The sequence below is a fragment of the Diplotaxodon limnothrissa genome, linkage group LG1 (assembly GCF_057381915.1).
Source record: "Diplotaxodon limnothrissa isolate DT_005_m linkage group LG1, D_limnothrissa_male_GT1.1, whole genome shotgun sequence".
Taxonomy (NCBI): Eukaryota; Metazoa; Chordata; class Actinopteri; order Cichliformes; family Cichlidae; genus Diplotaxodon; species Diplotaxodon limnothrissa.
In genome coordinates, this window is record NC_140596.1 from 34412758 (window position 1) to 34439539 (window position 26782).

At 43.1% G+C, this 26782-nt stretch overlaps 1 protein-coding gene across 1 annotated transcript; it reads left to right on the forward strand.

The window, feature by feature from the left end:
- Positions 1–23309: 23309 nt before the first annotated feature.
- LOC146640094 (N-acetyllactosaminide alpha-1,3-galactosyltransferase-like) lies at positions 23310–26355 on the forward strand. The gene is made up of 5 exons (XM_085357703.1): positions 23310–23338; positions 23919–23984; positions 24106–24195; positions 24795–24932; positions 25671–26355. The coding sequence occupies exons 1-5, from the start codon at positions 23310–23312 to the stop codon at positions 26353–26355; spliced, it is 1008 nt and encodes a 335-aa protein (XP_085213829.1).
- Positions 26356–26782: the final 427 nt, after the last annotated feature.

A 26782-nucleotide genomic window follows, 5' to 3' on the forward strand; every position in this document is an offset into this window, starting at 1 on the left:
GCGCTTGCGCATCCATAACCTCAAACTAAGTCCTAAGAAATGCCACTTAATGAGGTCATCAGTCAAGTTTTTAGGCCACATTATAGATCGCAATGGAGTGGCTGTGGACCCAGCAAAGGTTGAGGTCATAGCAAAGATGACAAAGGCTGAATTGATGGAGGATGATGGCTGCACCCCGTCAGTTAAGAGGATTAAGTCATTCCTGGGGATGATATTCTACTATCAGCATTTCATCCCTAGCTGCTCCTCTATGGCCAAGCCTTTGTTTGTCCTCACTGCTGGACAGAAGAGGAGAGGGAGAGTTAAAACAGGCACCAATGCTGGTGTATACAGAAAGCTGAAGCCCTCTGACTGGACAGATGAATGTGATGCAGCTCTGTCTAATCTGAAAGAGAAGCTGTTGAATTGGATGTGTAGTCCTTACACATCCAGACTTTTCTTTGCCTTTGATATTGTCCATTGATGCTTCATTAGATGGCCTCGGTGCTGTATTGTCACAAATACCAGCTGGACAGCAGAAAGATCGTCCAATTGCTTTTGCAAGTAAGACCCTGAACAATTCACAGAAAAAGCACCCAGCCCACAGGCTAGAGTTTTTGGCATTGAAATGGAGTGTGTGTGAGAAGTTCAGTCACTGGCTAAGAGTCTGTGAAGGTTCTCAGTCATCCAGGTCATCGTAGTCAAAGGAGCTTGCAAAGAAAAGCGTCTGGACTTCTTTAAGTTACTTGACGACGTTTCACCTCTCATCCGAGAAGCTTCTTCAGTTCTAAGGTCAAATGGTGGAGAGTCCCAGATATAAACCTAGTGGGAGTATCCCCCCACAGAGGGACAAAAGGACCCCCTGATGATCCTCTAATCGCCTGAGCCAAGGTGTGAAACTGGGTGTGAGTCCCAATCAGCCAGAGTTTCGGGTGTGTTCATTGTGAAACCTGGCCCCACCTTATCATGCGAATTCCTGAGGTCAGATGGCCCAGGATGTGAGTGGGCGTTAAGGTGTCTGGGAAGGGATCTCAAAACTGGATTATAGATGGCAGAGAGTTGGTGTTGTAAACCCCCGCCTCTGTTCAAAGATGGTCGCTCACAGTGGACATAGATGGCTTCTTTCACTCCTCTTTCAAACCATCTGTCCTCTCTGTCCAAAATGTGAACATTGGCATCCTCGAAAGAGTGTCCTTTATCCTTAAGATGCAGATGGACTGCTGAGTCTTGTCCTGTGGAGGTGGCTCTTCTGTGTTGTGCCATGCGCTTGTGAAGTGGCTGTTTGGTCTCTCCAATGTAGAGGTCTGAGCACTCCTCGCTGCACTGTACAGCATACACCACATTGTTAAGTCTGTGTTTTGGCGTTTTGTCTTTCGGGTGAACCAGTTTTTGTCTGAGCGTGTTGCTGGGTCTGAAATGCACCGGGATGTCATGCTTGGAGAAAACTCTCCTGAGTTTTTCTGATACACCGGCTACATAGGGGATGACAATGTTGTTGCGTCTGTCTTTCTTATCCTCCCTCGCTGGTGTCTGGTCTTCTTTTCTGTGCCTCTTTGCTGACTTTAAGAACGCCCATTTAGGATAGCCGCACGTTTTGAGTGCTTCCTTTACATGTGTGTGTTCCTTTTTTCCTTTTTTCCTTCAGGCTTAGAGGGAACATGTTCTGCCCGGTGGTGTAGGGTCCTGATTACTCCAAGTTTGTGTTCCAAAGGGTGATGGGAGTCAAAGAGGAGGTACTGGTCCGTGTGTGTGGGCTTCCGGTAAACTTCGATGTTGAGTTTGCCATTCTCTTCAATGTGCACAGCGCAGTCCAGGAAAGGCAAACAGTTGTCCTTTGTGTCTTCCCTGGTGAACTTGATGTTTTTATCCACAGCCTTAATGTGCGCAGTGAAGGTGTATGCTGTACAGTGCAGCGAGGAATGCTCAGACCTCTACATTGGAGAGACCAAACAGCCACTTCACAAGCGCATGGCACAACACAGAAGAGCCACCTCCACAGGACAAGACTCAGCAGTCCATCTGCATCTTAAGGATAAAGGACACTCTTTCGAGGATGCCAATGTTCACATTTTGGACAGAGAGGACAGATGGTTTGAAAGAGGAGTGAAAGAAGCCATCTATGTCCACTGTGAGCGACCATCTTTGAACAGAGGCGGGGGTTTACGACACCAACTCTCTGCCATCTATAATCCAGTTTTGAGATCCCTTCCCAGACGCCTTAACGCCCACTCACATCCTGGGCCATCTGACCTCAGGAATTCGCATGATAAGGTGGGGCCAGGTTTCACAATGAACACACCCGAAACTCTGGCTGATTGGGACCCACGCCCAGTTTCCCACCTTGGCTCAGGCGATTAGAGGATCATCAGGGGGTCCTTTTGTCCCTCTGTGGGGGATCACTCCCACTAGGTTTATATCTGGGACTCTCCACCATTTGACCTTAGAACTGAAGAAGCTTCTCGGATGAGAGGTGAAACGTCTTCAAGCAACTTAAAGAAGTCCAGACGCTTTTCTTTGCAAGCTCCTTTGAAAAGGATTCCACTTCTTGTGTCTTGATTTTGACCCAGGTGTCGTCCACATATCTGTACCAGTGGCTGGGTGCTCTTCCTTTGAAAGAGCCAAGAGCCTTCCTTTCCACTTCCTCCATGTAGAGGTTGGCTACAATAGGTGACACGGGGGAGCCCATGGCACAGCCATGTTTTTGTCTGTAAAATCCTTCGTTGTATTTGAAATATGTAGTGGTGAGGCAGAGGTCTAACAGTGTGCAAATCTGATCGGGTGTGAAGTTGGTCCTGTCCTCCAAGGAGCTGTGTTCTTGTAGTCGTTTTTTGACAGTCTCCACGACCTCCGTGGTGGGTATGCAAGTGAAGAGCGAGACTACATCAAAGGACATCATGGTTTCATCTGGATCCATTCTTACAGGTTCAGAAATTGGTCAAACTACCAAGAAGTTGAGTTATGAAAATAACCCAGCATTTTTTAGTATGTATGCCATTATGTTTTTGTTGGCAATTTTCCTGCAAAGAAAAATGAGGTAATCTATCTTTTAAAATGGAGCATTTTATTCTTTTTCTACTTATCCGATTCAAGGTGAGTATAGTATTAGAATTAAAATTTTGACTAAAATGAAGTTTGTATCTCCATCTAATAATAACATTTTATTATTACATTAATTTAACACAAGGTAACACAAGGTCCATTAGGTTTGGACAGAAATAGCTGGTAAAAACATGTTCCAAAGTACTTACTTTCTGACTTTCACTTTTACATCAGTACAGACGCTCAGTTCAACTTCAACTTCAACTTTTTTTTTCTAGTATCTGTATTTCTACATAAATACAGAATGTCTGTACTCTTCCACCTGTGGTTGTCTGTACTTTTTTTTTTTTTTCCAGCAGTGTACAGTCTTAAAGTACACTGAATGTTTACCCTTCATGATACGTGTCATATCAGTTAGACCACGTTTGCAACCTTTCACATCCAAAGAGCCGCAAATACTTTATGACATCTAAAATGAAGATAACACTGTATATATTGTTTTTTACCTTTATGCTTTGTGTGAACAACTAAGGTGTGTTGCTTATGAAATCCATGAAGTGCTACAGAGAAAATTACATTTTATTTATGTAATTAACACATTTTGAACTCTTAAAGAAATATAACAAAAGGAAAGACACCCAGCTGAACTAAAATGATCCAGCAAACAAAAACTGCTGTGAGCCGCCACCCTTATATCGCCTTTGGGCTTTTGGAGCCTGCCTAAGTATGTATTTTACCTGGTTAATGTGTGTGGCGGGGCGTGGTCTGCAGCGCCGCTGCAGTGGAGGCGGACGCACCTGAGCGGCACCTGCAATCACGCCTCGCCGTCTTTATGTCTGTGCTGTCTATGCTGTTGTGTTAGTATGTGTCAAGCTGTGACCTGCAAAGAGTTTTTATACAGTTAAATCGAGGTGTTGGATGTATCTGTGAATCCAGGTAAGTTTACTTTTTTACTTTACTTTCCTACAAGTGAACACATACAAAGTAACTCTGCCAAAAATAATAATAATAATAATGTAAATAAAATTAAAATATAAAATGTACTCCTGACTCCTCATTAAATTTCTACATAAAAGAGTTGTCACTCACCTACTCTGTGACTTATATAGTAACAAATTTTATCTGTGGAAAAAATGTAGAAAATGTAAAATGAATTAATAGGATATATTATTATTTAGTTCACAGCACTTAGCAGGCATTTCATCCTGTTCTTCATGTAGTGGAAACAACACTTGTGATACTGTAGTTTTTGTAGTTTGGGGCCCTCTGGAGATAAGTCCCAGTTTAAATAATGACCCTTCACAATCCTTCGGTGAATTTTCACATTTTATGCACTATAAATACTGAGTGTGGTTCAACTGGCAACCATGTATGAATTTTGTTTAAATTTTAAGCATGGAAGATTTAGACTACAGTACTTTTTTTTCATTTCATTTTTAACAAATTTCTTGTTATTCTCATCATTAACACTAACACGGGTTTGTGGCCAGGAATCTAATGGTAAATGGTTGCTGTCTCTCAAGAGGTACAAATAAAACAGGTTTTACTGGACTTGTGCATTCAACTGCGTTAAACAATGGCACTGGAGATAATAAGACAGGTTGTACCAGTTTAAGACACTCCATTTTGTGCTCCCTGTCTTTTGGAAAAACTTTTTTTTTTTTTTGAACATGTCGATGAAATTTCTTGAGAACCCACAGACATGATCAAATCTATGGAAAGTTCTTAGAAGGGGCCAACTGAACCTTCAGGATTTGAAAACTGTTTGTGTAGAAGAATCAGTTAAAATCACAGTTGATGCATGCGACTAGTTTCTCCATACAGGAGGTGTAAATGGTAAATGGCCTGCATTTGTATAGCGCTTTTCTAGTCCCTAAGGACCCCAAAGCGCTTCACACTACATTCAGTCATTCACCCATTCACACACAGGCGATGGCAAGCTACGTTGTAGCCACAGCTGCCCTGGGGCGCACTGACAGAGGCGAGGCTGCCGGACACTGGCGCCACCACCCTCTGACCACCACCAGTAGGCAAACATGGGGTTAGTATCTTGCCCAAGGATATTTGGCATGCAGCCAGGAGGCAGCCTGGGATCGAACCACCGACCTTCTGATTAGTGGCTGACCTGCTCTGCCACCTGAGCTACAGCCATCCTTTGCTGTCATCACCAGCAAAGGATTTTGTATGAAATATTAAATACATTTCTGTAAACATATTCGATACTTGACTGGTCTTTCAGTTCTCATTATTATGCAATTTTTATGGACAGCTATGGGTTGATTTATTTGAATGTGTTGATTCGATGGGTTGCTACCAACATGCCAGTAGCACCTGTCATGATTCGAGTTTTGAGGAGAAGACAAACGACTGCATGGTCTCAGTAGATGTCAGAATAGTGATTTTTATTATACATATGTACATATGGGGAAGATGAGCATCACAAGCCTTTTAGAGCCGATCTCCCCCGAACAAGCATCTCACAAGGCTTTTATTACAATGATGACGTCAAGTCACATGATAAGTATCAGTCAGTTCTCAGAACTCAGGAAGTTCCCCTCACTCCACAAGTTCTCCTTATAAGGCCTCCAGATGTTTCCACTCAGCCCAGCACTCAGAGAAAACCAGTGTGTGTGGTGTGTATATCTATCAGAAAACTGTCCTCAGACGACCCTCCTATTCTTACTAAGTGTGTGTGTACACATGCATGTGTTATATAAGAGCGTGCACGTACTTTAAAGGCCTGTGTACGTGCAGAACTGAACATAGAACTAAGGCAGGGTCCAGCAAGACCCACAGGCTTCTGAGTGGTTACAGAACTGTGAAACAGCTTTAAGCAAATAACATGAATAGTACAGAACAACAATAGACTGATTAAAGTACTGATAATCTGTGTAGATTAATGTTAACATAGATATGGTTCAAAGATTATTCTGTCAACTGGTTCAACAATGGTAAATGATTAATGATTGATACTTCTGATTATAACTGTGATCATAAGAATACAAAATAAAATATCTCCTGGTCACATTCCTCCTCTTTGGGCTGGCTTGCCAGCCCAACTCACACCAGGATTTATTTCCAAACCAAACAAACACGTTATGACACTTATCAACCCCAACACCTCCGTTGTTTTCCAATTTTCCCACAACCCAGCTGTTCTTTTAGCTTCAGACTCGAGTTTCAGCCTGTCACGCTTCAGGCCCCTTTACCACCTCCTCTTGGAGTGAAGAAACGCCCTCGGATTCTTCTTTCTTCGACTTCCGGGGTAGACCACCCTTCAGTCGTTACACAGATCTGGGGATTATTCTGCCCCACTTTCAAACAAAGATCTGTGTGTTTGTTGTCCGTTGTCACCGCCGTGTCCCCCTTTTTGCCAAAAGCCTCTCGAACCACGTTGGTCTCTGGTGTTCCTAGTTTTCGCCAACCCCTTCCTGGTTATCGTTGTGGTTATGGGATCCATCTTCTCAAGGAGCCCCAAGGCCATGACACTTGACCCCAGTTGCTGTGTAGGGTCTACATATCTCCGTGTCCCCGTCTGGTGTCTGTTCCCTTCTCTGCAAGAGACAGAAAGCCAACACCTCTCCTGCGCTGGCTCTCCTAACCTAATGTTGTTGACTTTGTTTATTCCAATCCTATGCCATGCTTATGTGTGTAAGCGTGCATGCACTTAACCCTCTGCACGTGAAGTCAATAGCTCCAATATATCAATCCGATCCGTTGTCGGATGAAGCTTTTGACCTTCACAGACTAAGTGCCAGCTCCTTATAAGCACATTTGCAGTGTGTGTACAAGTGAACAACAAACCTCAAACAAATTGGGCATTCTTAATTCCAACTTAAGTGTAGTACTCAGTTTCTGATCATCTAATTATGCTTCTCACTCGTTCCCTAAATTGTCTAGAAACCTTTAATTTTGCCATACCTAAATTATTAAAACACAAACCAAATCATAGACCCCCTATATAGCTTTTACCTTTATGAGCACACTTCAATAATGAGCAACAACCTGCCATCTGTACCAAAAATCTTCATGGTCACACCTGCAATTAAAGATCAAATGCACTTTATACCTGTTTTAATTCTTCCTTATATAGAACCTCCTCAGTTTCAGGTTAGTTGCGATTAGTCTCAATTAATCGTTCTAGTTGTATTTTGCAATTCAGCTAAAAAGCAAACCTGTTAAAGTAAACAGCTTATTTACAACCACCTGCAAATCATAAGAGTAATAAAAGATTCAGCACAACAGACAAGTATCATGTTCAGGTTTCTCCAATCATTAAGTCACTATTATTGCCGCAATTTGCTTTATTCACCCTTTGGGCAATGTTACTCCAAGAGAGAGAGAGAGAGCCCCTAATGGCCAGTTAGTGGGCTCTAGGTTAAACTGTCCCCAAATTAGTTATTTGTTATTATTACTTGTTTTCATGTCACTTGTCTGTTTTCTACTGCACCCTTCTCACCAAAGCAAAGCAAACATTAGCAGCACATTGACCGTAGTCAGCCATCCACATCCCATAGGTGCTATAAAAACATTTCCTGTAAAAGAATCACAGTTTTCAAGACAGGGTGTGTCTCCCCCAACACTCTCACCAGAATACAGTGTAATAGCATCACCAACTCCTAACCCATAAACACCGTTTCTTCACACATCCGCCCAGAAATCCTGTAATAGAAAAACATTAAAAACTGTAACCCTGTAGGGAAGAAAATGTAAATGGTAACGCTGCGCAGTTACCTCTGTAAACAACACAAGACACAAAAATGGCATTTAAAGGTTCACTCATCCTCGAATATCTTGTCATCCTTCTACTCCTGTAAAAAGAAACACACATAAATTCATCCACCCTTTTATCCTATCTAGGTGGAGGTGGTTAACCTTGAGTCATGGTCTAGTCTTGTCATCTTTTACCAGTCAGTCCGTTTGTTTTTTCCAGTCTTTCATCCATTCATCCATTTCTTTCTTTCTTTGCTGATAGTGAAACCTGTCGTCGCATTTAGTTTCCACACTCAGCAAAATGACGTCATCTCAAAAAGAAAACAAGAACTTGAAATTGGATTCCCTCGCTGAATCCTTTTTTAGACAGGGACTCTCGTTTCTAATTGTCCCCACAAGTGTTTCCTCCAGAACCCATTTCAATGCGGAGAAACTCACTTACAACAATTTTCTCGCCGACGTGTAATGCTTGTAATTTCCGATGTGCAGATCTGCTTAACGAAAAGATTCACAAACAAAAATCAGTGCACTGTTCAAAATATAAAACAAAATAAAATGAAAGATAACAAAAACAAAAATACCAACGCCCGGGTCTTAGGACTTGTCACTGAATATTCCTCCCATCAATAAAAATACCCACCTAAACCTACACAGAGTCAAATCAACACCACCTCAACCTTTTCATATTCATAAACCTATATGTTTTGCGTTCGTGAAACAAAATAGAACCGTTTCCATATTGAGTAATTTGAGCTCTTGAAATGTTTTAATTCTCTTAATTCTGCCTGTTTATTTCAACACTTATTCAATGACTTTTTGTCAAGGCTCGGCTGTGTGGCAGGCAGGAGGAGGACCCAAAATGCAAAACTCACACACACGGGGATGAACTCAAAAGGCAGCTTTATTGCCGAAGAGGCAGAACATAGGAAATACAAAACTAAACTGGGAAAAGTAAACTAACACTCGGAGAGAGAGACACAGGGAAATCCACGCAGCATGAGGGACGACGTCACGCTGAACAGAGGGAGACGCAGACAGAAATACACAGAGGGTTAACGAGGGAAGTGGGAACACACGGGGAACACAGGTGACACTGATAATCATAACGAGACAGGGCGGGGTGAACTGAACACTGACGGGAGAGGTGAAACAGGAAGTACAGAGGTTCAGACAGGAGGAGAGAGAGCACGAGTAGAACACCAACGTAACAGGCAGGGGAGACACGGAATAAACACGAAAGGGGACGAGGGCTCATAAATACATAGAGGGCACACAGGGGGAAGAGAGAGCACGGGGAGAACTTAGACATAATGGGCAGGGGAAGCATGGAATAAAACATAAGGAGAGACGAGGGCTCACAGATACACAGAGGGGCACACAGGGGGTAAGAGCCATGAAGGGAGAACACTTAGGGAACAACACAACAGGGCAACTCAGAAAACATGGCCTAAGCAAGGAACAAAATACAAACATACAAGGAAACTAAGAACACTGGGCCAACATGGCCCAGGACCATGACACTTTTATTCAACTGCTACTTGGTCACTCAAATTTTACCTGTTCAGATTGCCTAGGGTTCAACAAAGTCTAGATCCCCGTTATCATGAAACTTGAACGGGTGTACGATAATTTACTTACCGTAATTTAGAATCATCACTCAACCTAGCTCTACTACTGGCACTGCGTGACTTTTCTCACACTGGAAACCAGAATTTAGTACAGAACTTTAATACCTCAGGCAATCGTGTTCAAGGGCTGCCCCCCCCTTTCTCTTCTTCTTTGTCCGTGTGTTCCTCCTTTTATTAAATCTCCATCACAATGATGTGGCGCTCTGAAATAAGACTCACACTGTTAATTCATCGTTTTCACTCTGCACCACTGCTCAGGCTGTTTTCTTTTTTTTTTAGTGTACAGTAAACAATTGAGTCGAGGCCTTAAGCCGCAGATATCTCGCACAGGCATCGTTTTCATAACCAAACCGCTCCGGCCCCTGCTCCCCAGACCACACAAATGCCCTCTGGGCTTATTATTATAGCAAATTCTATATTTGACTTTGTTGTGTGCAGCATTGAGCCTTTGTCAGTAAAGCATTCTTCATTGCAGCAGCTGGAGCATTGTGTGTCACTTCTTAGTGAATTAAATCAACATTTTGATTTTGGTGCATGGGTATGTATCAGTTTTCACTCCCTCAACGAGTGCATAAGTGTTCATGTGTGTGTTTCCCTTCATTCTAAGTCGGCGCATGTAGAAGTGTGTGTTTGTGTGTTGGTGTATGTTTGTGTTCATCACCTTCCTGTTCTGTAGTTTAGGTAAACCAGCGGCCTGAAGCATGCCCTAGGGTCCTCCCCTCCTCTTTGGGTCTGTTTTCATCCGTTGTTGCAGCTGCCTGCATCTTCTCCTTGTAACTTGACCCTTTTGCTTCTGTAGCTCTTTCAGGGTTTACTCCTGCTGTTGGAGCTTTGCGTCAAGTCTGACGACCTCCTGCTCCAGCAAGCTTCCGCCTGATTACAAGTCCTGTACGTGAAACTCCAAGTCTGACTGATGAGTTCAATTAGCAGCCAGCTCCTCCGGAGCCATGCTCAATTTCTGTTCTCATGCCTTGAGCTCTTACTGAGGGCAAAAACCTCAGAGTCCTTTCCTTCCACGTCAGATTGGAGTCTGTTTATGTTGTCCTTACTTTGCTCCACGGCCTTCTGCAGCTCTGCTGTTCGGCTCTTCTCAGAGGGCAGCATTCTTTTGCTCACCCTCCCTTTTCCTCCGGGCTTAATGCGCGTCTCGCCACAGCTCTGTCAGCTGACGCAGTCTGGGAATTTCCCCCGTGTAGTGAAACGGGCTTTAGGTTTAGTGCTCTCCGTCTCTGCTGCATGAGATCGCTTTTTTGCAGCACTGTTGACATCCTCAAGTTGTTGTTGTGAGTCCAGCTGCTGTGGCCTTCAGGGGTCAAAGATGGTCGCGGAGAGGGCAACGATGGTAGAGGGGAGGGTAGGAGTCCAGGTCAGCTTCGGCTTTCAGAAAAAACAAAAACAAAACAAAACAGGCGAACAGGAAAATGATGTTGTGTTGGCTGTGTTGTGTTGGCTGGTCTCTTCTCCCCCCTTTTTTTTTTTTTTTTGTTTTTTCTCACCATATAATCAACTCATAACCCCTCAAGTCGACAGGACAACACAGGTACGTGTTAAAATTCTTAAGATCCTGTTTAGAAACCTAAAAAGGAATTTTCTACCATTCAGTAGTCATTTGTCTTAAACAATCAACAAAAACATATCCCAATTTAACCACTAAATTTGTCGTATCCTCACTTAATCATCAGACCAGTGTCTTTGTCTTTTGACGTTAAGTTGTTGTCTTGCAACCCAGAGAGTTTATTTGTCAGTAATGTATAAACTATATCATTTAAAAACAGGTGTATGTTAAGTGTCGCTACTTTACCCTTGCATGTACGTGCACATGTATGTAAGCTGTTTCTTCATTGCATGTATGGGTGCGTCTGTATATAGAATAGAATAGAATTCCACTTTATTGTCATTGCACATGCACAGGTACAGGGCAACGAAATGCAGTGTATGGGTTAATTTAACTATTTCTCAAATGAGGCATTTCTCTAACACGCACATGTGTCTGTTCCTCACACTTCTCATACCATGTGTGTGGTTGTGTGTGGTTTTATTTGTTTCAGTCCTTTACCAGGAACCTCTTTTCCTTTTCTCCATGTCTTCCGCCAGAGGTTAACACTGGTGAGATTCAGGGACACAGCACCCAGAGCAGTTCAGCGAGAAAAACCTGCCTAAAACTATATTCTCTCTTTTATTTTTTCCGGGAGGGGTGGGGACAACTCTGGTGTCCAGCCGTGAATTTTTAGCCAAAGCTTGGCCTGTCTTCTGCTGCCGTACTCAGGTTTCCAGGTTAAGAAAAAACACCTGTATGAAGACACTAAACATACATTTAGTATTTGCATAAACATAACTGCCTAAATTATTGAACTCTTGAGGAGGGTGGATTTCAGAATCAGAATCAGAAACTTCATAGTCATTGTCATGAGACCAACGAAATTAAGAATGGTCCCCGATCATTGCATCATCCCTAGCAATATCAAAATATAAACAAAACAATAAAATTCAATAAATAAAATAGATAGAATACTTAACATACTAAGTATTCCCACAGTCATGCTTCAGACCGTGCATAGATTATCACAAGAGTGGCATGGTGGACATTTTTGTAGTATTCAGATGTGTTATTGCAGTTGGATAACAGCTGTGTTTGAGTCTATTAGTCCTTGCTCTGATTGCCCTGTACCGTCTGCCTTAGGGCAACAGTTCGAACAGGGAGTGGCCAGGATGTGAGGTGTCTTTCATGATGTTTTGGGCCTTTTTAAAACAGTGGGCGTTGTTTGACTCTTTACTAACTTTAAACCCCACCATAACAATTTCTCACTCGCAAACTTCTGTGCATCCATTTAAACATGCGAAGCCAGCACAAAATCACACACATACCCCTACAGCAAAGCTTTAACATAACCACAATGCAACTCCTCCCTTAAACGGGAGAAATCACCCTGAATCAACCAACTCTATATAAAACGTCAAACAAAGATAAACCACAAACATTTCTACACTTCTGTGTCTTCCACGCAGCACACTAGGCAGAAAAACACCGATTACTCACAGTCCATTGAATTTATATTTAACATCACAACAAAAGAAAAACCTGCTCTTTTCACAACTCTCACAGCTAAAGTCGCCAACTCCAAAACCACAGAATTAAATCAATATAGTCAAAACTCTTACCCAGAGCCTCTGAAATAATAAAAAAATCACCAAATACTCGGTTACTTTTTTCACTCGCTCCTTCTCACTCCCCTCTTCCTCATTCTCCTCTATACAGCATACACGCTCGCTCCCGCGGACCCGCTCGGCCCCGCGGGCTCACTCGGCCCCCACCTTTTTTCTCTCACAGAGACCGAGAGCGAGAGACCCTTTTCCTTTTTTTTTTTTCCAGCACACATACACACACAGAATCCCAACTGAGAGAAAGAGGGAGAGAAGAGAAAAGAGTTTTTTCTAGAGATGAAGTTTTTAGCCGGAGTTTCAGATCTAACAGATTTATACAACTTATTTACACACACAGGTAATTTATAATCTATATACACACGGGCCCGCATAGACGTCATATGCCAGAAGAGGTTACACCTAACTTTTTTGACTAATTTAAAAGCACCTATAGCCCAGGCCTAGCCTTGCTGGTCAATACACGCCTCGGGAACGCCCTCCCGATAGCGCTCGAATTCCTAAGAAAACACCATATGCCAGAACAACTTCTCTTCTCTATTTCTCTGCTGGTGTTCCTAAAATTTTCCACAAATTTAAAAGCATCTTTCAGCCCAGAGCCTCGCTCTTGCTGATCAATTACCCGTCTCAAGTACGCCGCCTTGAAAAACGGTCAAATTTCTAAATTCTACTTAATTTATAACCGTTTCCCGCAGCTGGAAAGGAGCTCCACGTCCGGCGCTGGTACCAAACCCACGCCTTCAGCTTTACTTAAAACTCTCAGACCAACGATGTTATGTGGTCCCGGCCGGTCCCTGACCTGTCGATCAAAAAATGCAGTAGAAGGCAATCACTCATAGATTGCCTAGCCTGTTTAGGGAGTTCGAATCCCCACGGAAGGCCAAATCCGGGCAAAAGCCTAAACACGCGTCCGCGATTAGGAGTCGCCGCCACGGCGCTGAACAAAGCTGCATTCCTAGGGGACCCCCGCGTCCGTCCCCCGTCCTGAACAATTTACTAATATATTATAAGCATCACTGTGAGGTCGCCGCCCCCCAGTTTAATTACCTGACGCCCAAAACCGCGTTTTTGCTACCCAATCAAAACCAAATTATCCCTACACTACCGATTGACTGGCTGGCATTCCCAGTCAACCCACATTTAAACCTCTTAAACCGTATTTATTTTAACCTCATATAACCTCTTAACTCAAAATTCGCTTCCCACAATAAACAGCAATACATTTACTCAGTTCACTATTCCCTGCCTTTAACACTAATTACCCCAGGATCACCACGGACAGAACAGAAGCTCCACTGAGTGAACCTTTAATTTAGCGCTCAATTTCCAATTCGGCACCTTTGGAGATCCATCAACAGGCGGTGCTTACCTCTCATATTTCGGGGCCCATCACTCAGTGTAGCTCCTGGCCGTCCGTCTGACACCACTAGACCGTCAGCCAGGCTCCATTAGTCTCCCCCCAAACCGGGTTTTCGGCACCAGAAATGTCATGATTCGAGTTTTGAGGAGAAGACAAACGACTGCATGGTCTCAGTAGATGTCAGAATAGTGATTTTTATTATACATATGTACATATGGGGAAGATGAGCATCACAAGCCTTTTAGAGCCGATCTCCCCCGAACAAGCATCTCACAAGGCTTTTATTACAATGATGACGTCAAGTCACATGATAAGTATCAGTCAGTTCTCAGAACTCAGGAAGTTCCCCTCACTCCACAAGTTCTCCTTATAAGGCCTCCAGATGTTTCCACTCAGCCCAGCACTCAGAGAAAACCAGTGTGTGTGGTGTGTATATCTATCAGAAAACTGTCCTCAGACGACCCTCCTATTCTTACTAAGTGTGTGTGTACACATGCATGTGTTATATAAGAGCGTGCACGTACTTTAAAGGCCTGTGTACGTGCAGAACTGAACATAGAACTAAGGCAGGGTCCAGCAAGACCCACAGGCTTCTGAGTGGTTACAGAACTGTGAAACAGCTTTAAGCAAATAACATGAATAGTACAGAACAACAATAGACTGATTAAAGTACTGATAATCTGTGTAGATTAATGTTAACATAGATATGGTTCAAAGATTATTCTGTCAACTGGTTCAACAATGGTAAATGATTAATGATTGATACTTCTGATTATAACTGTGATCATAAGAATACAAAATAAAATATCTCCTGGTCACACACCTTTAGAAATACTTTTACTTGGAAAATTGGTGATGTGTTCAATACTCATTTCACCTTCTGTATGCTACACTATACTGTCACTCAGTTCTAAAGCTACACTGTTAGACTTTTCATCGCCACTTTACGGTAACATACTGGTGTCACTGTTGCCAGCGTCATACGTGTTACGGTAGCTTACCGTTCTGCAGGATGATACCATTTTTTGCTGGTGTGGTATAAAACTCTTGGACAAATTATGGTAACGCACCGTAGCTTTTTTTACGGTATCTCACTGGCGACAGTGACACCAGTGAGATACCGTTATGTCGTAAATTACGTCAACAAAGTAACATCATACTGTGATTAAGAAATTGGTATACTACCGTTTATTCACGGTATGTCACTGTAAGTCCGCTGCAAGGTAATAAACTGCAATATATTAACCAGTAACTTACCGTTATCACGCATCATCAGTACCAAAAATATTCATCTCTGCTACAGGATACCGTGTCCCAACAGGCGGTCATTTACTGTTTAACAGGTCGTAATTTACAGTAATTTCAGTTAACAGTAACATACTATAAGAAACTGGAGGGTTCCAAAAAATTGGATGGATGGATGGATGGCTGGAAGGATGGATAGATAGATAGAGACAGACACACAAAATATAATTCATGTGCTTTACACAACTTTATTTCAATTCTGATTTTTCCCTGCTGAAATACACATTTCCAAAATCAAAAACTGAAAAGAACTGAAAGCATATTTTCATTGAGGAAGCACTTGTTTTTACTAAACCATGTAATCCATTATTTCCTCAGATGGTTGTACAAACATCCATCCATCCATCCATCTTCATCCGCTTTGTCCGGGGCCGGGTCGTGGGGGCAGCAGCCTAAGCAAAGAGGCCCAGACCTCCCTCTCCCCAGCCACCTCCTCCAGCTTATCCGGGGGAATACCAAGGCGTTCCCAGGCCAGCCGAGAGATATAATCTCTCCAGCGTGTCCTGGGTCTGCCCCGGGGCCTCCTCCCGGTGGGACATGCCTAGAACACCTCACCCAGGAGGCGCCCAGGGGGCATCCTTGTCAGATGCCCGAACCACCTCAGCTGGCTCCTTTCGATGTGGAGCAGCAGCTGCTCTACTCTGAGCCCCTCCCGGATGGCCGAACTTCTCACCCTATCTCTAAGGGAGAGGCCAGCCACCCTTCGGAGGAAGCTCATTTCTGCCGCTTGTATCCGCGATCCCAGCACCTAAACGCGTAGTGAGGGTGTGCTGGGAGCGTCTAGCAGAGGCCCCAGTTATTGTACAAACAATAACGATATTATGTCATATCCATATCATGGCAGACAACATATGCTCAAGTGTTGGGTTTTCTTAGTTATATTTTGTAGGGTCTTAAACCTACAATGTGAAGTGCCTTGGCATTCATTTTGTTGGCACCATACAAATAAACGGAATTGTGATGAATATAATATCAAGCCCCATACTTCTGCCTTTATATACACTTTGTCCAAAATACTGGCTCACACTACCAATCAATGCACAAAATGGGGTCCACAAGGACATGGATGAGCATGTGTGGTGTGAAGGAACTTGACTGACCTGCACTGAACCCTGATCTTGCTTTGTGGACTGAGTTCATTGATTTGTAGGGTGAGCCAATACATGTGACAATTAAAGTGTAAGTAGCTGAAATAATTTTTAACAAATGGGTAAAAGAAGGAAAAAAAAATCAAAACTGTTGCACTCAAAAAACCTATTGGACAGAGACAGCGTCTTGCAAGATGGCAAGAGAGCTTGAGCGTCTTGCAAGATGGCAAGAGAGCTTGAGCGTCTTGCAAGATCAAGAGAGCTTGGGCGTCTTGCAAGATGGCAAGAGAGCTTGTCTTCATTGTTGCTCGTCTTGTGTAAAGGTCCAGAAAGCATGAGCCATGGATCATCTGTGGAGACATGGGTAACAACACATTGGTCACTTAAATTATACAAGAAATTCACTAAAAATGGCAAAAACAGTTACCTAATATGAAGTTCTCCACTCAAATTCAGTAAGCCGCTGGAGGAAAGTTGTGACGTGAGGGTTAATGTGAACAACCTTTCGCTTCACAGTGGTCCCAGTCCTTCTGCTTGTCCCAAACTTGGAGGTACATTTTGTTCCCTCTTCAGGGTTTATCCTTACAAGAAACCTTGCACACGCTGACTCCTGGTATTCCAGGTTCAATACCAAAGAAGACTGACATTGCATCAGCAAAGATGTTCTCTTTGTCCAGCTCAACAATTACACGCCCCTCTGCACTCACCATCCAGCAGGTGGCAGTCATTGAACTTTGTCCTTAAATGTATATGGGCAACATGTTGTCATTATGCAACATAAAATAATTTCAATACTTCTAGATAGTCAATACTGTCTAGATAGTCATAAAGCAAATAGGTATGTACAGTTAATTATTAATGGCCTCATGTACATAAGTCCGTTTTAACATATTATAATTGTACATAATTGGGAATTATTCTGCCCATTAAACACACCTAACAAACAGTCAGCCCAGTTAAATTACCGTAGATGAATCAACTGGATGGTTATTTTGGAGTTTCTAGTTTGTGCTGCTGTTAAACTTTACAGTATTGACTTCAGTATTTCTGCTGTTGGTGTAGCTAGACTACTATGTTGATCAGTAATATGTAATGTGAAATTTGATATTGTTACTTTGCTGGATTCACTGAGACACATGTCCAACAACCTTGGAAATTACAGAAATTTGAGCTAACAAAACAGAGACTGGATACCTGTGTCCACGAAAAGCTCCTGTGCCAAACAGAAATTTTAATATGGTCTAATCAGCTCTATTTCATAAATGACTTCTTACCAAGCATAATCAGCCTTGGGGTGCTTGACAGGCTTTTAACATGCAAACCGAACAATATAAATTTGCGTGCACTGAAGCCACAAAATTTAGAAATACACATAGTTGCAAAAGGTTCAGTGACCAATTACCTTTCCTAAACGACATATGCAATGCAAAAAATAAGAGTATTGTCAGTAGGGACCAATTCCCAGTTTTTACATGATCAACATTATTCACAAAAGGCTTCAATAAACAGAAAATGTGTGCCCACAAGAGAACAGTGCACAAAAATGAAAAGATATTTGAGCTCGACGCTTTGATGGGTTTAACATGATTTAGTCAGCACTCTGCACCGTACAGGTAGTACAAGCACACCTGAAAACACTGACCAGCTAACAGCTTTAAGCATTTGGCTGCAACCTTGGTAGTTCACCGATTCGCCTGTTGCAAACGTCCAAATTTCTATCAAGTCTCAAATCCATCGGCAACTATTACCTAACTAGTCTTTTGAGTCTCCACATTCATAGATATTGACATTTTGTCTTAGCATTTGAGTGAAAATATCCTGGTAGGGTAGCTTAAAAGTCAAAACAAACAGTAATAAGAACGCATTTCGGACTTCTCTCGAATAAGTGAAAAAAACACTTACCTTCAGACTGATTAGCTGGTTCCGATCCAACTTTAATGTGTCCCATGTCAGTCCGCTTTAGGGAAAAAGTGTTAAGTGGTTTCATTTAATTTTGAGATACTCCCGCATGGATGAGCAATTTGGAGTCTAGCAGAGTTATCACGAATAGCATATGATCTTCAGATATAATCCAATCAACCTTGCATTCAATCCGATTGAACATCCAGTTACCTCTGACTACTTCTAAGTTGCACACGTTAACGGTCTCATCATCACTCTGTGCTGCAGCGAACTGGATCTGTGGCACAGAATAGTTGATGGTCATGTTGTTCTCCTGCTTTGCAGCTTTGTTTGAGTCTGAACTGCGGCTTAAACGTGCAAAACTAAGAAAACCAGACCAGAGCATATTATTAGGTTAGTTCACTGTAGTTAGGCAGAGGTGTCTTAAAAAGTACCACCTTATAAAAAACAAATGAAGGTCCAGTATAAGAAAGAATAAGAAGAGAAAAAAAGGAACACCCTGCTAAATGAAGTCATTTTTAAACATTACTCTAAATGTAGCCATTAGTTTTTGTTGCTGGCCATACAAAAAATAAGTATACTACAGTTATATTTCCCAAGTATACCTTACCTAGTACGTATACTAATAATGCTTCTTGTGACTATATTGGCCCCCGTTTTAGTACATAACAGTATTCTTGAAATTAACTATTAGATGTACTTTTTGTTCACCATAATTGTACTAGCATAATGTCATAATGTCTACAAGAGTATAATTAAAATATACTCGACTCTATCACAATACTAACCTTACAAGTACACTATTAATTAATAGTATTAATAATGTTTTACATTGTTTGAATAAACAAATACATTTATTAATATATGAGATTCCATTCAGTTCAAGGAATTAAATTTTAGTGTGGCTGCAACTTACTCCTTAAGTTAAAAATTATTCTGTATATTGAATCGCTACCTTATCGTGGTGGAGGGGTTTGTGTGTCCCAGGGATCCCAGGGGCTATGTTGTCTGGGAGCTTTTGCCCCCTGGTAGGGTCTCCCATGGCAAACTGGCCCTGGGTGAGGGACCAGACAAAGAGCGATTCATAAGACCCTTATGAAAAGGACACCGAGGGAACAGTTTACCCTGCCCGGGATAGGGTTACCGGGGCCCCGCCCTGGAGCCAGGCCCGGGGAGGGTGCCCGAGGGCGAGCGTCTGGTGGCCGGGCCTTAGTCCATGGGGCCCGGCCGGGCACAGCCCGAAGAGGAGACATGGGCCCATCCTCCCGCAGGCCCACCACCCGCAGGAGGCGCCATAGGGGTCGGGTGCATTGTGTGCCGGGTGGGAGCGGAGGCCCTGGCGGAATGACCCCCGGCTGCCAAGACTGGCAATAGGGACATGGAATGTCACCTCTCTGGTGGGGAAGGAGCCTGAGTTAGTGCGTGAGGTTGAGAGGTACCGGCTAGATATAGTCGGGCTCACCTCTACGCATGGCTTGGGCTCTGGAACCAGTCTCCTGGAGAGGGGCTGGACTCTGTCTCAGTCTGGAGTTGCCCCTGGTGAGAGGCGGCGGGCTGGGGTGGGTATTCTAATATCCCCTCGGCTTGCTGCCGGTACGTTGGGGTTTTTCCCGGTGGACGAGAGGGTTTGTTCCCTGCGCCTTAGGGTCGGGGAACGGGTCCTGACTGTCATCTGCGCTTATGCGCCGAGTGGCAGTTCAGAGTACCCAGCCTTCTTAGAGTCCCGGGGGGGGGTGCTGGGGGGTGCTCCACCTGGAGACTCTGTTGTCCTGCTGGGAGACTTCAATGCTCACGTGGGTAACGACAGCGAGACCTGGAGGGGGGTGATTGGGAGGAACGGCCTCCCTGATCTGAACCCGAGCGGTGCTTTGTTATTGGACTTCTGTGCTAATCACAGTTTGGCCATAACGAACACCCTGTTCGAACATAAGAGTGTCCATAAGTGCACGTGGCACCAGGACGCTCTAGGCTGTAGGTCGATGATCGATTTTGTAATCGTATCAGCAGACCTGCGACCATATGTTCTGGACACTCGGGTAAAGAGAGGGGCTGAGCTGTCAACTGATCACCACCTGGTGGTGAGTTGGATCAGGTGGCGGGGGAGGACGCTGGACAGACCTGGTGCACCTAAACGCGTAGTGAGGGTGTGCTGGGAGCGTCTAGCAGAGGCCCCAGTCCGCGAGATCTTCAACGCACACCTCCGGCAGAGCTTCAACAGCATTCCGAGGGAGACTGGGGACATTGAGTCCGAATGGACCATGTTCAGCGTCTCCATTGCCGAAGCTGCTGCATTGAGCTGCGGCCGCAAGGTGGTTGATGCCTGCCGTGGTGGTAATCCCCGAACCAAATGGTGGACACCAGAGGTGAAGGGAGCCACCAGGCTGAAGAAGGAGTCCTATCGGGCTTGGTTAGCCTGTGGGACTCCGGAGGCAGCCGACAGGTATCGACAGGCCAAGCGGAATGCGGCTCGGGCAGTGGCTGAAGCAAAAACTCGGGTGTGGGAGGAGTTCGGAGAGGCCATGGAAAAAGACTTTCGGACTGCCTCGAAGAGATTCTGGCAAACCGTCAGACGTCTCAGGAGGGGAAAGCGGTGCTCTACCTGCACTGTGTATAGTGCTGGCGGAGCACTGCTGACGTCGACTGAGAAAATTGTCAGGCGGTGGAAGGAATACTTCGAGGACCTCCTTAATCCCACTGACACGTCTTCTGAGGAGGAAGCAGAGTCTGGGGATGAGGGGAACGACCCGCCAATTTCCGGGGGCGAGGTCACTGAGGCAGTTAAACAACTCCTTGGTGGCAGAGCCCCTGGTGTTGATGAGGTCCGCCCCGAGTTCCTGAAGGCTCTGGACGTTGTAGGGCTGTCCTGGTTGACACGCCTCTGCAATGTTGCGTGGAGATCAGGGGCAGTACCTGTGGACTGGCAGACCGGGGTGGTGGTCCCCATCTTTAAGAAGGGGGACCGTAGGGTGTGTTCCAACTACAGGGGGATCACACTCCTCAGCCTCCCTGGGAAAGTCTATGCCAGGGTGCTGGAAAGGAGAGTTCGTCCATTAGTCGAACCTCGGATACAGGAGGAACAATGCGGTTTTCCTCCTGGTCGCGGAACACTGGACCAGCTCTTTATCTTCTCCAGGATACTTGAGGGTGCATGGGAGTTTGCCCAACCAGTCTACATGTGTTTTGTGGAATTGGAGAAGGCATTCGACCGTGTCCCTCGGGGTGTCCTGTGGGAGGTGTTGCGGGAATATGGGGTGTCTGGCCCATTGCTACGGGCCATTCGATCCCTATACAACCGTTGCAAGAGCTTGGTTCGCATTGCCGGCAATAAGTCGGACTCGTTCCCGGTGGGTGATGGGCTCCGCCAGGGCTGCCCTTTGTCTCCGGTTCTGTTCATAATTTTTATGGACAGAATTTCTAGGCGCAGCCAAGTGGCGGAGGGCTTTCGCTTTTGTGGCCTCAGAATCTCATCTCTGATTTTTGCAGATGATGTGGTTCTGTTGGCTTCATCGGGTGAGGGCCTCCAGCTCGCACTGGAACGGTTCGCAGCCGAGTGTGAAGCAGCAGGAATGAGGATCAGCACCTCCAAATCTGAGGCCATGGTTCTCAGCCGGAAAAGGGTGGAGTGCCCACTCCGGGTCGGGGATGAGTTCCTGCCCCAAGTGGAGGAGTTCAAGTATCTCGGGGTCTTGTTCGCGAGTGATGGGAGAAGGGAGCCGGAAATCGACAGACGGATTGGGGCTGCAGCTGCAGTAATGCGGACGCTGCACCGGTCCGTCGTGGTGAAGAGGGAGCTGAGTGTAAAAGCGAAGCTCTCAATTTACCGGTCGATCTACGTCCCTACCCTCACCTATGGCCACGAGCTGTGGGTAGTGACCGAAAGAGCGAGATCGCGGATACAAGCGGCAGAAATGAGCTTCCTCCGAAGGGTGGCTGGCCTCTCCCTTAGAGATAGGGTGAGAAGTTCGGCCATCCGGGAGGGGCTCAGAGTAGAGCAGCTGCTGCTCCACATCGAAAGGAGCCAGCTGAGGTGGTTCGGGCATCTGACAAGGATGCCCCCTGGGCGCCTCCTGGGTGAGGTGTTCCAGGCATGTCCCACCGGGAGGAGGCCCCGGGGCAGACCCAGGACACGCTGGAGAGATTATATCTCTCGGCTGGCCTGGGAACGCCTTGGTATTCCCCCGGATAAGCTGGAGGAGGTGGCTGGGGAGAGGGAGGTCTGGGCCTCTTTGCTTAGGCTGCTGCCCCCGCGACCCGGCCCCGGATAAAGCGGATGAAGATGGATGGATGGATGGATGGATGCTGTATATTGTCGTTTATATGTTATACTACTTTCACAGGGAATCACATTTTATAGTAATACACTCTGAATGAGGATTTAAGTAATTACTCTTAGATCTACAGTAGAAAACAACAGAAATCCGGATGGTGTAGTATAATCTCAGGAACATCACCAATTGTTACATTTGCTGTATTTTACAGCTGTTTCCATGAGTACGGTGAGTTACCGTAAAAATAATGTAATCTCATGGAATTTTCCCACAATTACATGCAAATTACAGTACTAAACTGCTAATAATCCTTTAGAGTTTTTTACTGTTGATTTTGCAGTACTAAGCTATGGAAATTACTGCAAAGGCTAACAGTGTACTTCCCACCAATGTCCATCTGCCTTAATTAAGATAGGCACAATTTTATGACATACTGGTTTAAGTTTCAATGGTAAAAACATTATTTAAGATATAGATTGGAGAAATTAATCCTAGATGCCACTAGATCATTTTGATGTTTGGGTCAAAGTATAGGATAGTATAGGAGGAGTTGCAGATGTAGCTTAGACTTTGGATAAAATGAATCAAGCTTTCACATTCACGGATTTACATCAATTGATCTTAATTGTAAAAATGAGCAATAGACTTTGTTGGTTTAAAACAGTTTTGAGCAGTTTATAATTTATGGATATGGCAGGTTATCCAGGAAATGAATGTAAGATAATGAAAATATCTTACATGAAATAAGATACTTTATTACTTTATTTATCCCAAGGTTGGGCTCACTATTTTTTTTTTTTTCAATAAGGTCTAATTCTGTCAACCAGCCATCCCTTTCTCCTCCATCAGAACGCTGCTTAAGAAGAAAATGACAGGGCTGTTTTCCCTAACAATGAGGTAGGATTGATTTCACTTTGCCTGATTCTATTTTATACAAACTTGTATCAAGTGAAGGAGAGAGCATTTTTAGAAATCTTTCTAACTTATTGTTTTTCTTACCTTGTTGTTTTATCTGTAGGTATAAAAAACATAAAAAATAACCATAATGTCCCCAATTGATTTTGGACTTTCTGGACAACATTTTGGCTGCCGCCATGTCAGTGTTTTGGAGCCAGACGTTATTACTACCTACCAGCCCACTAGTGACCTAACCAATTGCAAGGAGGTTTTCAGTGCAGTACCATATACAGCTTTGTGACTAGTTTCACTATAGTGGCTTTTAGCATTGCAAGCAGGGGAATACACATTTTTCCCCATTGAATGATGGTTCCCAAAATGTTCACCAACAGCATTGTAAGCCTGCATGACTCAGGCTTTAGCAATCTTCATGAATTACCTATGTAAAGACATTTATTTGTTAATTGATGCTAAATATTGGTATACCTGTCAAAGGAAAAACAATGAAGTGAGGCCCAAACTTTATTTGATTTATTTAGTATTATTTTTAATATTATTATTTTTTATTAATTTCTCTAAGTAAAAATGATGGAATCCTCTGCTGTCTGCTGTTGGTCATCCTCGGTTCTACTTCCTTATATACAAGGTATGTATTAAGGCACTATTTTCAAAAGCATATTGATATGTAATATCTATATGATGTAGCAACCTTTTCAAACAATTAATTTTGTTGTTATGTCTTGTGGTGCTTATTTTTCCGGTATCAGATATTTAAGGAACACTATCCTGATGATAAAATTGCATCCTGAACGAGAACCAAGCCACAGCATTAATTTGGATGACACACTTAACTTTGGGTAAGAGATATTCAAAATTTGGACACCATTGTCTGGTAATTATAATGTCCCATACTTGTATTTGATTTTTAAGATGTTGTTTTTAGTAGAATAAACACATGCAGCTTGTGCACACAATTTAGGAAACTTCTGCATCAAAGTACAGTTAAAATAAAATATTTTTGGAGGTTAATGTTACAATAGCACTTGTGACAAGCAGACAGTAACCAAATTTGAAAGTGTGTTAAAAAAAAGAAAAAAGAAAAACCAGAGCGACATGATTAAAGAAGCATTTACACAATAAAACACAAACTAACTATAGAATAAAATAACCTGCTTGGGAGTGTTCATAAGTAAGATTTTTTTTACTGTCAATAAAGGAAAAAAAGCAAAAAGAAACACTGGAAGAACAGTCTTTAGAGAGTTTCATGATTAAAAACAGTCAAAACACTGATGTCAGCTGTACAATACTGTTACAAATGAATTAACATCTCTGGTGAACTGTAAATTCAAGTTGTTTTTAGTTCCTCATATTCATTAGCACAAGGGACATGTTCCTGAATTAATTTAAACCAGAATATATAGATTGTGTCTTAATTTATTTTGTTCTTTTAATCCAGGGCCAGGCCAGCAGTTCAGACATCAACATCTTGGAATGCTCCTATCATCTGGGAGGGAATGTTTGATCCAAATCTTTTTGATCAAAAGCACATAGGAGAAAAGTCATCAGTGGCCCTTACTGTGTTTGCTGTGGGACGGTCGGTTCCTCCATAAAAACTGTATTCCTTGGCTATTATACAGTGGTGCCTTCTAGTTAATAGAATTGAATAGAATGAATAAGAAATGTAGGCATAGCTATGCCTGAATCAGTTCAACATGGCGAATTTAAACTGTAAATTCTCTAGCCCACATAAGTAATCATGAGGTGATAACTCTAGTTTTAGTTTATGGGGGGAAATATGCCTTATACCCCTGCAAAAGGGTTGCAAATGCATACGATAAGATCCAAAAGCACAAACAAATGTTTACAAATGTGTACATCGATTTCTGTGTAACATTAATGCACAAATACAAAGAAATTTGACCAAATTTGACCAAACTGTTTTAAAATCCAGACATCTAAACCTGAATAAATTTGTGCACATACATCTACGATTATTATTATTATTATTATTATTAGCATTATAGTCATGTCTAGGTCTTTTCTTGCTTTCTTGCATGTTGCCTTCTTTGTCGCTATTTTTTTTTTTTAGCTTTTAAAAATGTAATTGGTAATTAGTATCTGGAGTAGTTGGCCTTTATGACCCATAACCAATAAACACCAGCTTGCCTTGCTGTTTGTTGGGTGTGGACGATTGAACCTTGGCTCAGATTGAAATAATTACTTTTGGTGCATCAAAGATAGTGAAGAAATATACAAACAGGATGGGTTTTGTATTGTTTTGCAATAATTTACAAATAAAAAAATCATTTGTTTTTCTCTGTCTCTCATTAAGGTACCTGGATGCCTACCTCAAGACTTTCCTCATCTCAGCAGAACAACATTTTATGTTGGGATTACCAGTGACGTATTATGTGTTTACAGACTTACCAGACAAAGTACCAAACATCACACTTGCTTCTCACAGAAACATAAAGGTTATCCAGGTGGGAAAGCACACCAGGTGGCAAGACATTTCTATGATGCGAATGAGGACAATATCAGAAGCTATAGAGTCAGAGATCCGTCACAGATTTCATTATGTCTTCTGTTTTGATGTGGATCAGGAGTTTCAGGGGAGATTTGGGTCTGAGGCACTGAGTGATTCTGTGGCTTTGCTCCATGCCCACTATTATAAATTACCAAAAGCCCGGTTTACCTACGACAGAAACCCCAAATCTAAAGCCTTCATGGAAACTGGAGATTTCTACTACCATGCTGCTATCTTTGGAGGAACGTGGCAAAATGTAAAGCATTTGGTAGATGCCTGTTATCTGGCTATCATGGAGGATAAAATAAATGATGTGGAGGCTCTGTGGCATGATGAGAGCCATCTAAACAAGTACTTTTGGGTTCATAAACCAAGCAGGCTGCTCTCTCCAGAGTACTGCTGGGACCAGAGCATTTGGGACAAGCAGGATATACTTGTCACCCGCCTAGTGTGGGCACCAAAACATTATGACACACTTCGTACTGGCTAGATTGAAAATCAAAGTTGGAATTATTTTATAAGCAAGGGGCTAGCTTGTTAAACGTGTATATATAGGCTTGTTTTATGTTGGATTATTAAGTGAGCTAGTAGAATAGCTCGTCTTCCTTTTCTGAAAACTCATCTAATCCAGCTAGGTAAATCTAAATGCTTAGGCTTGGAGGACTGTTGTTCCTTTTTGTAATTATGTTGCAATATATTATATATATTTTTGTAAATATTTTAGGTTGTGACTAAATCTGGAGACTTTAATTATAGTTTGGTGGCTAACAAAGGTGAAAATTCTGCTTATGTACTAAAATCTTAAAATACCATAAAGAGAAGCATATCCTCTGACCAGTAGGTTTTTGTGGAATATTTAGGGTGTCAAGAAGACAGACAGAAGTGAATTAAAAGGCCTAAAATCCAACTTTCATGGG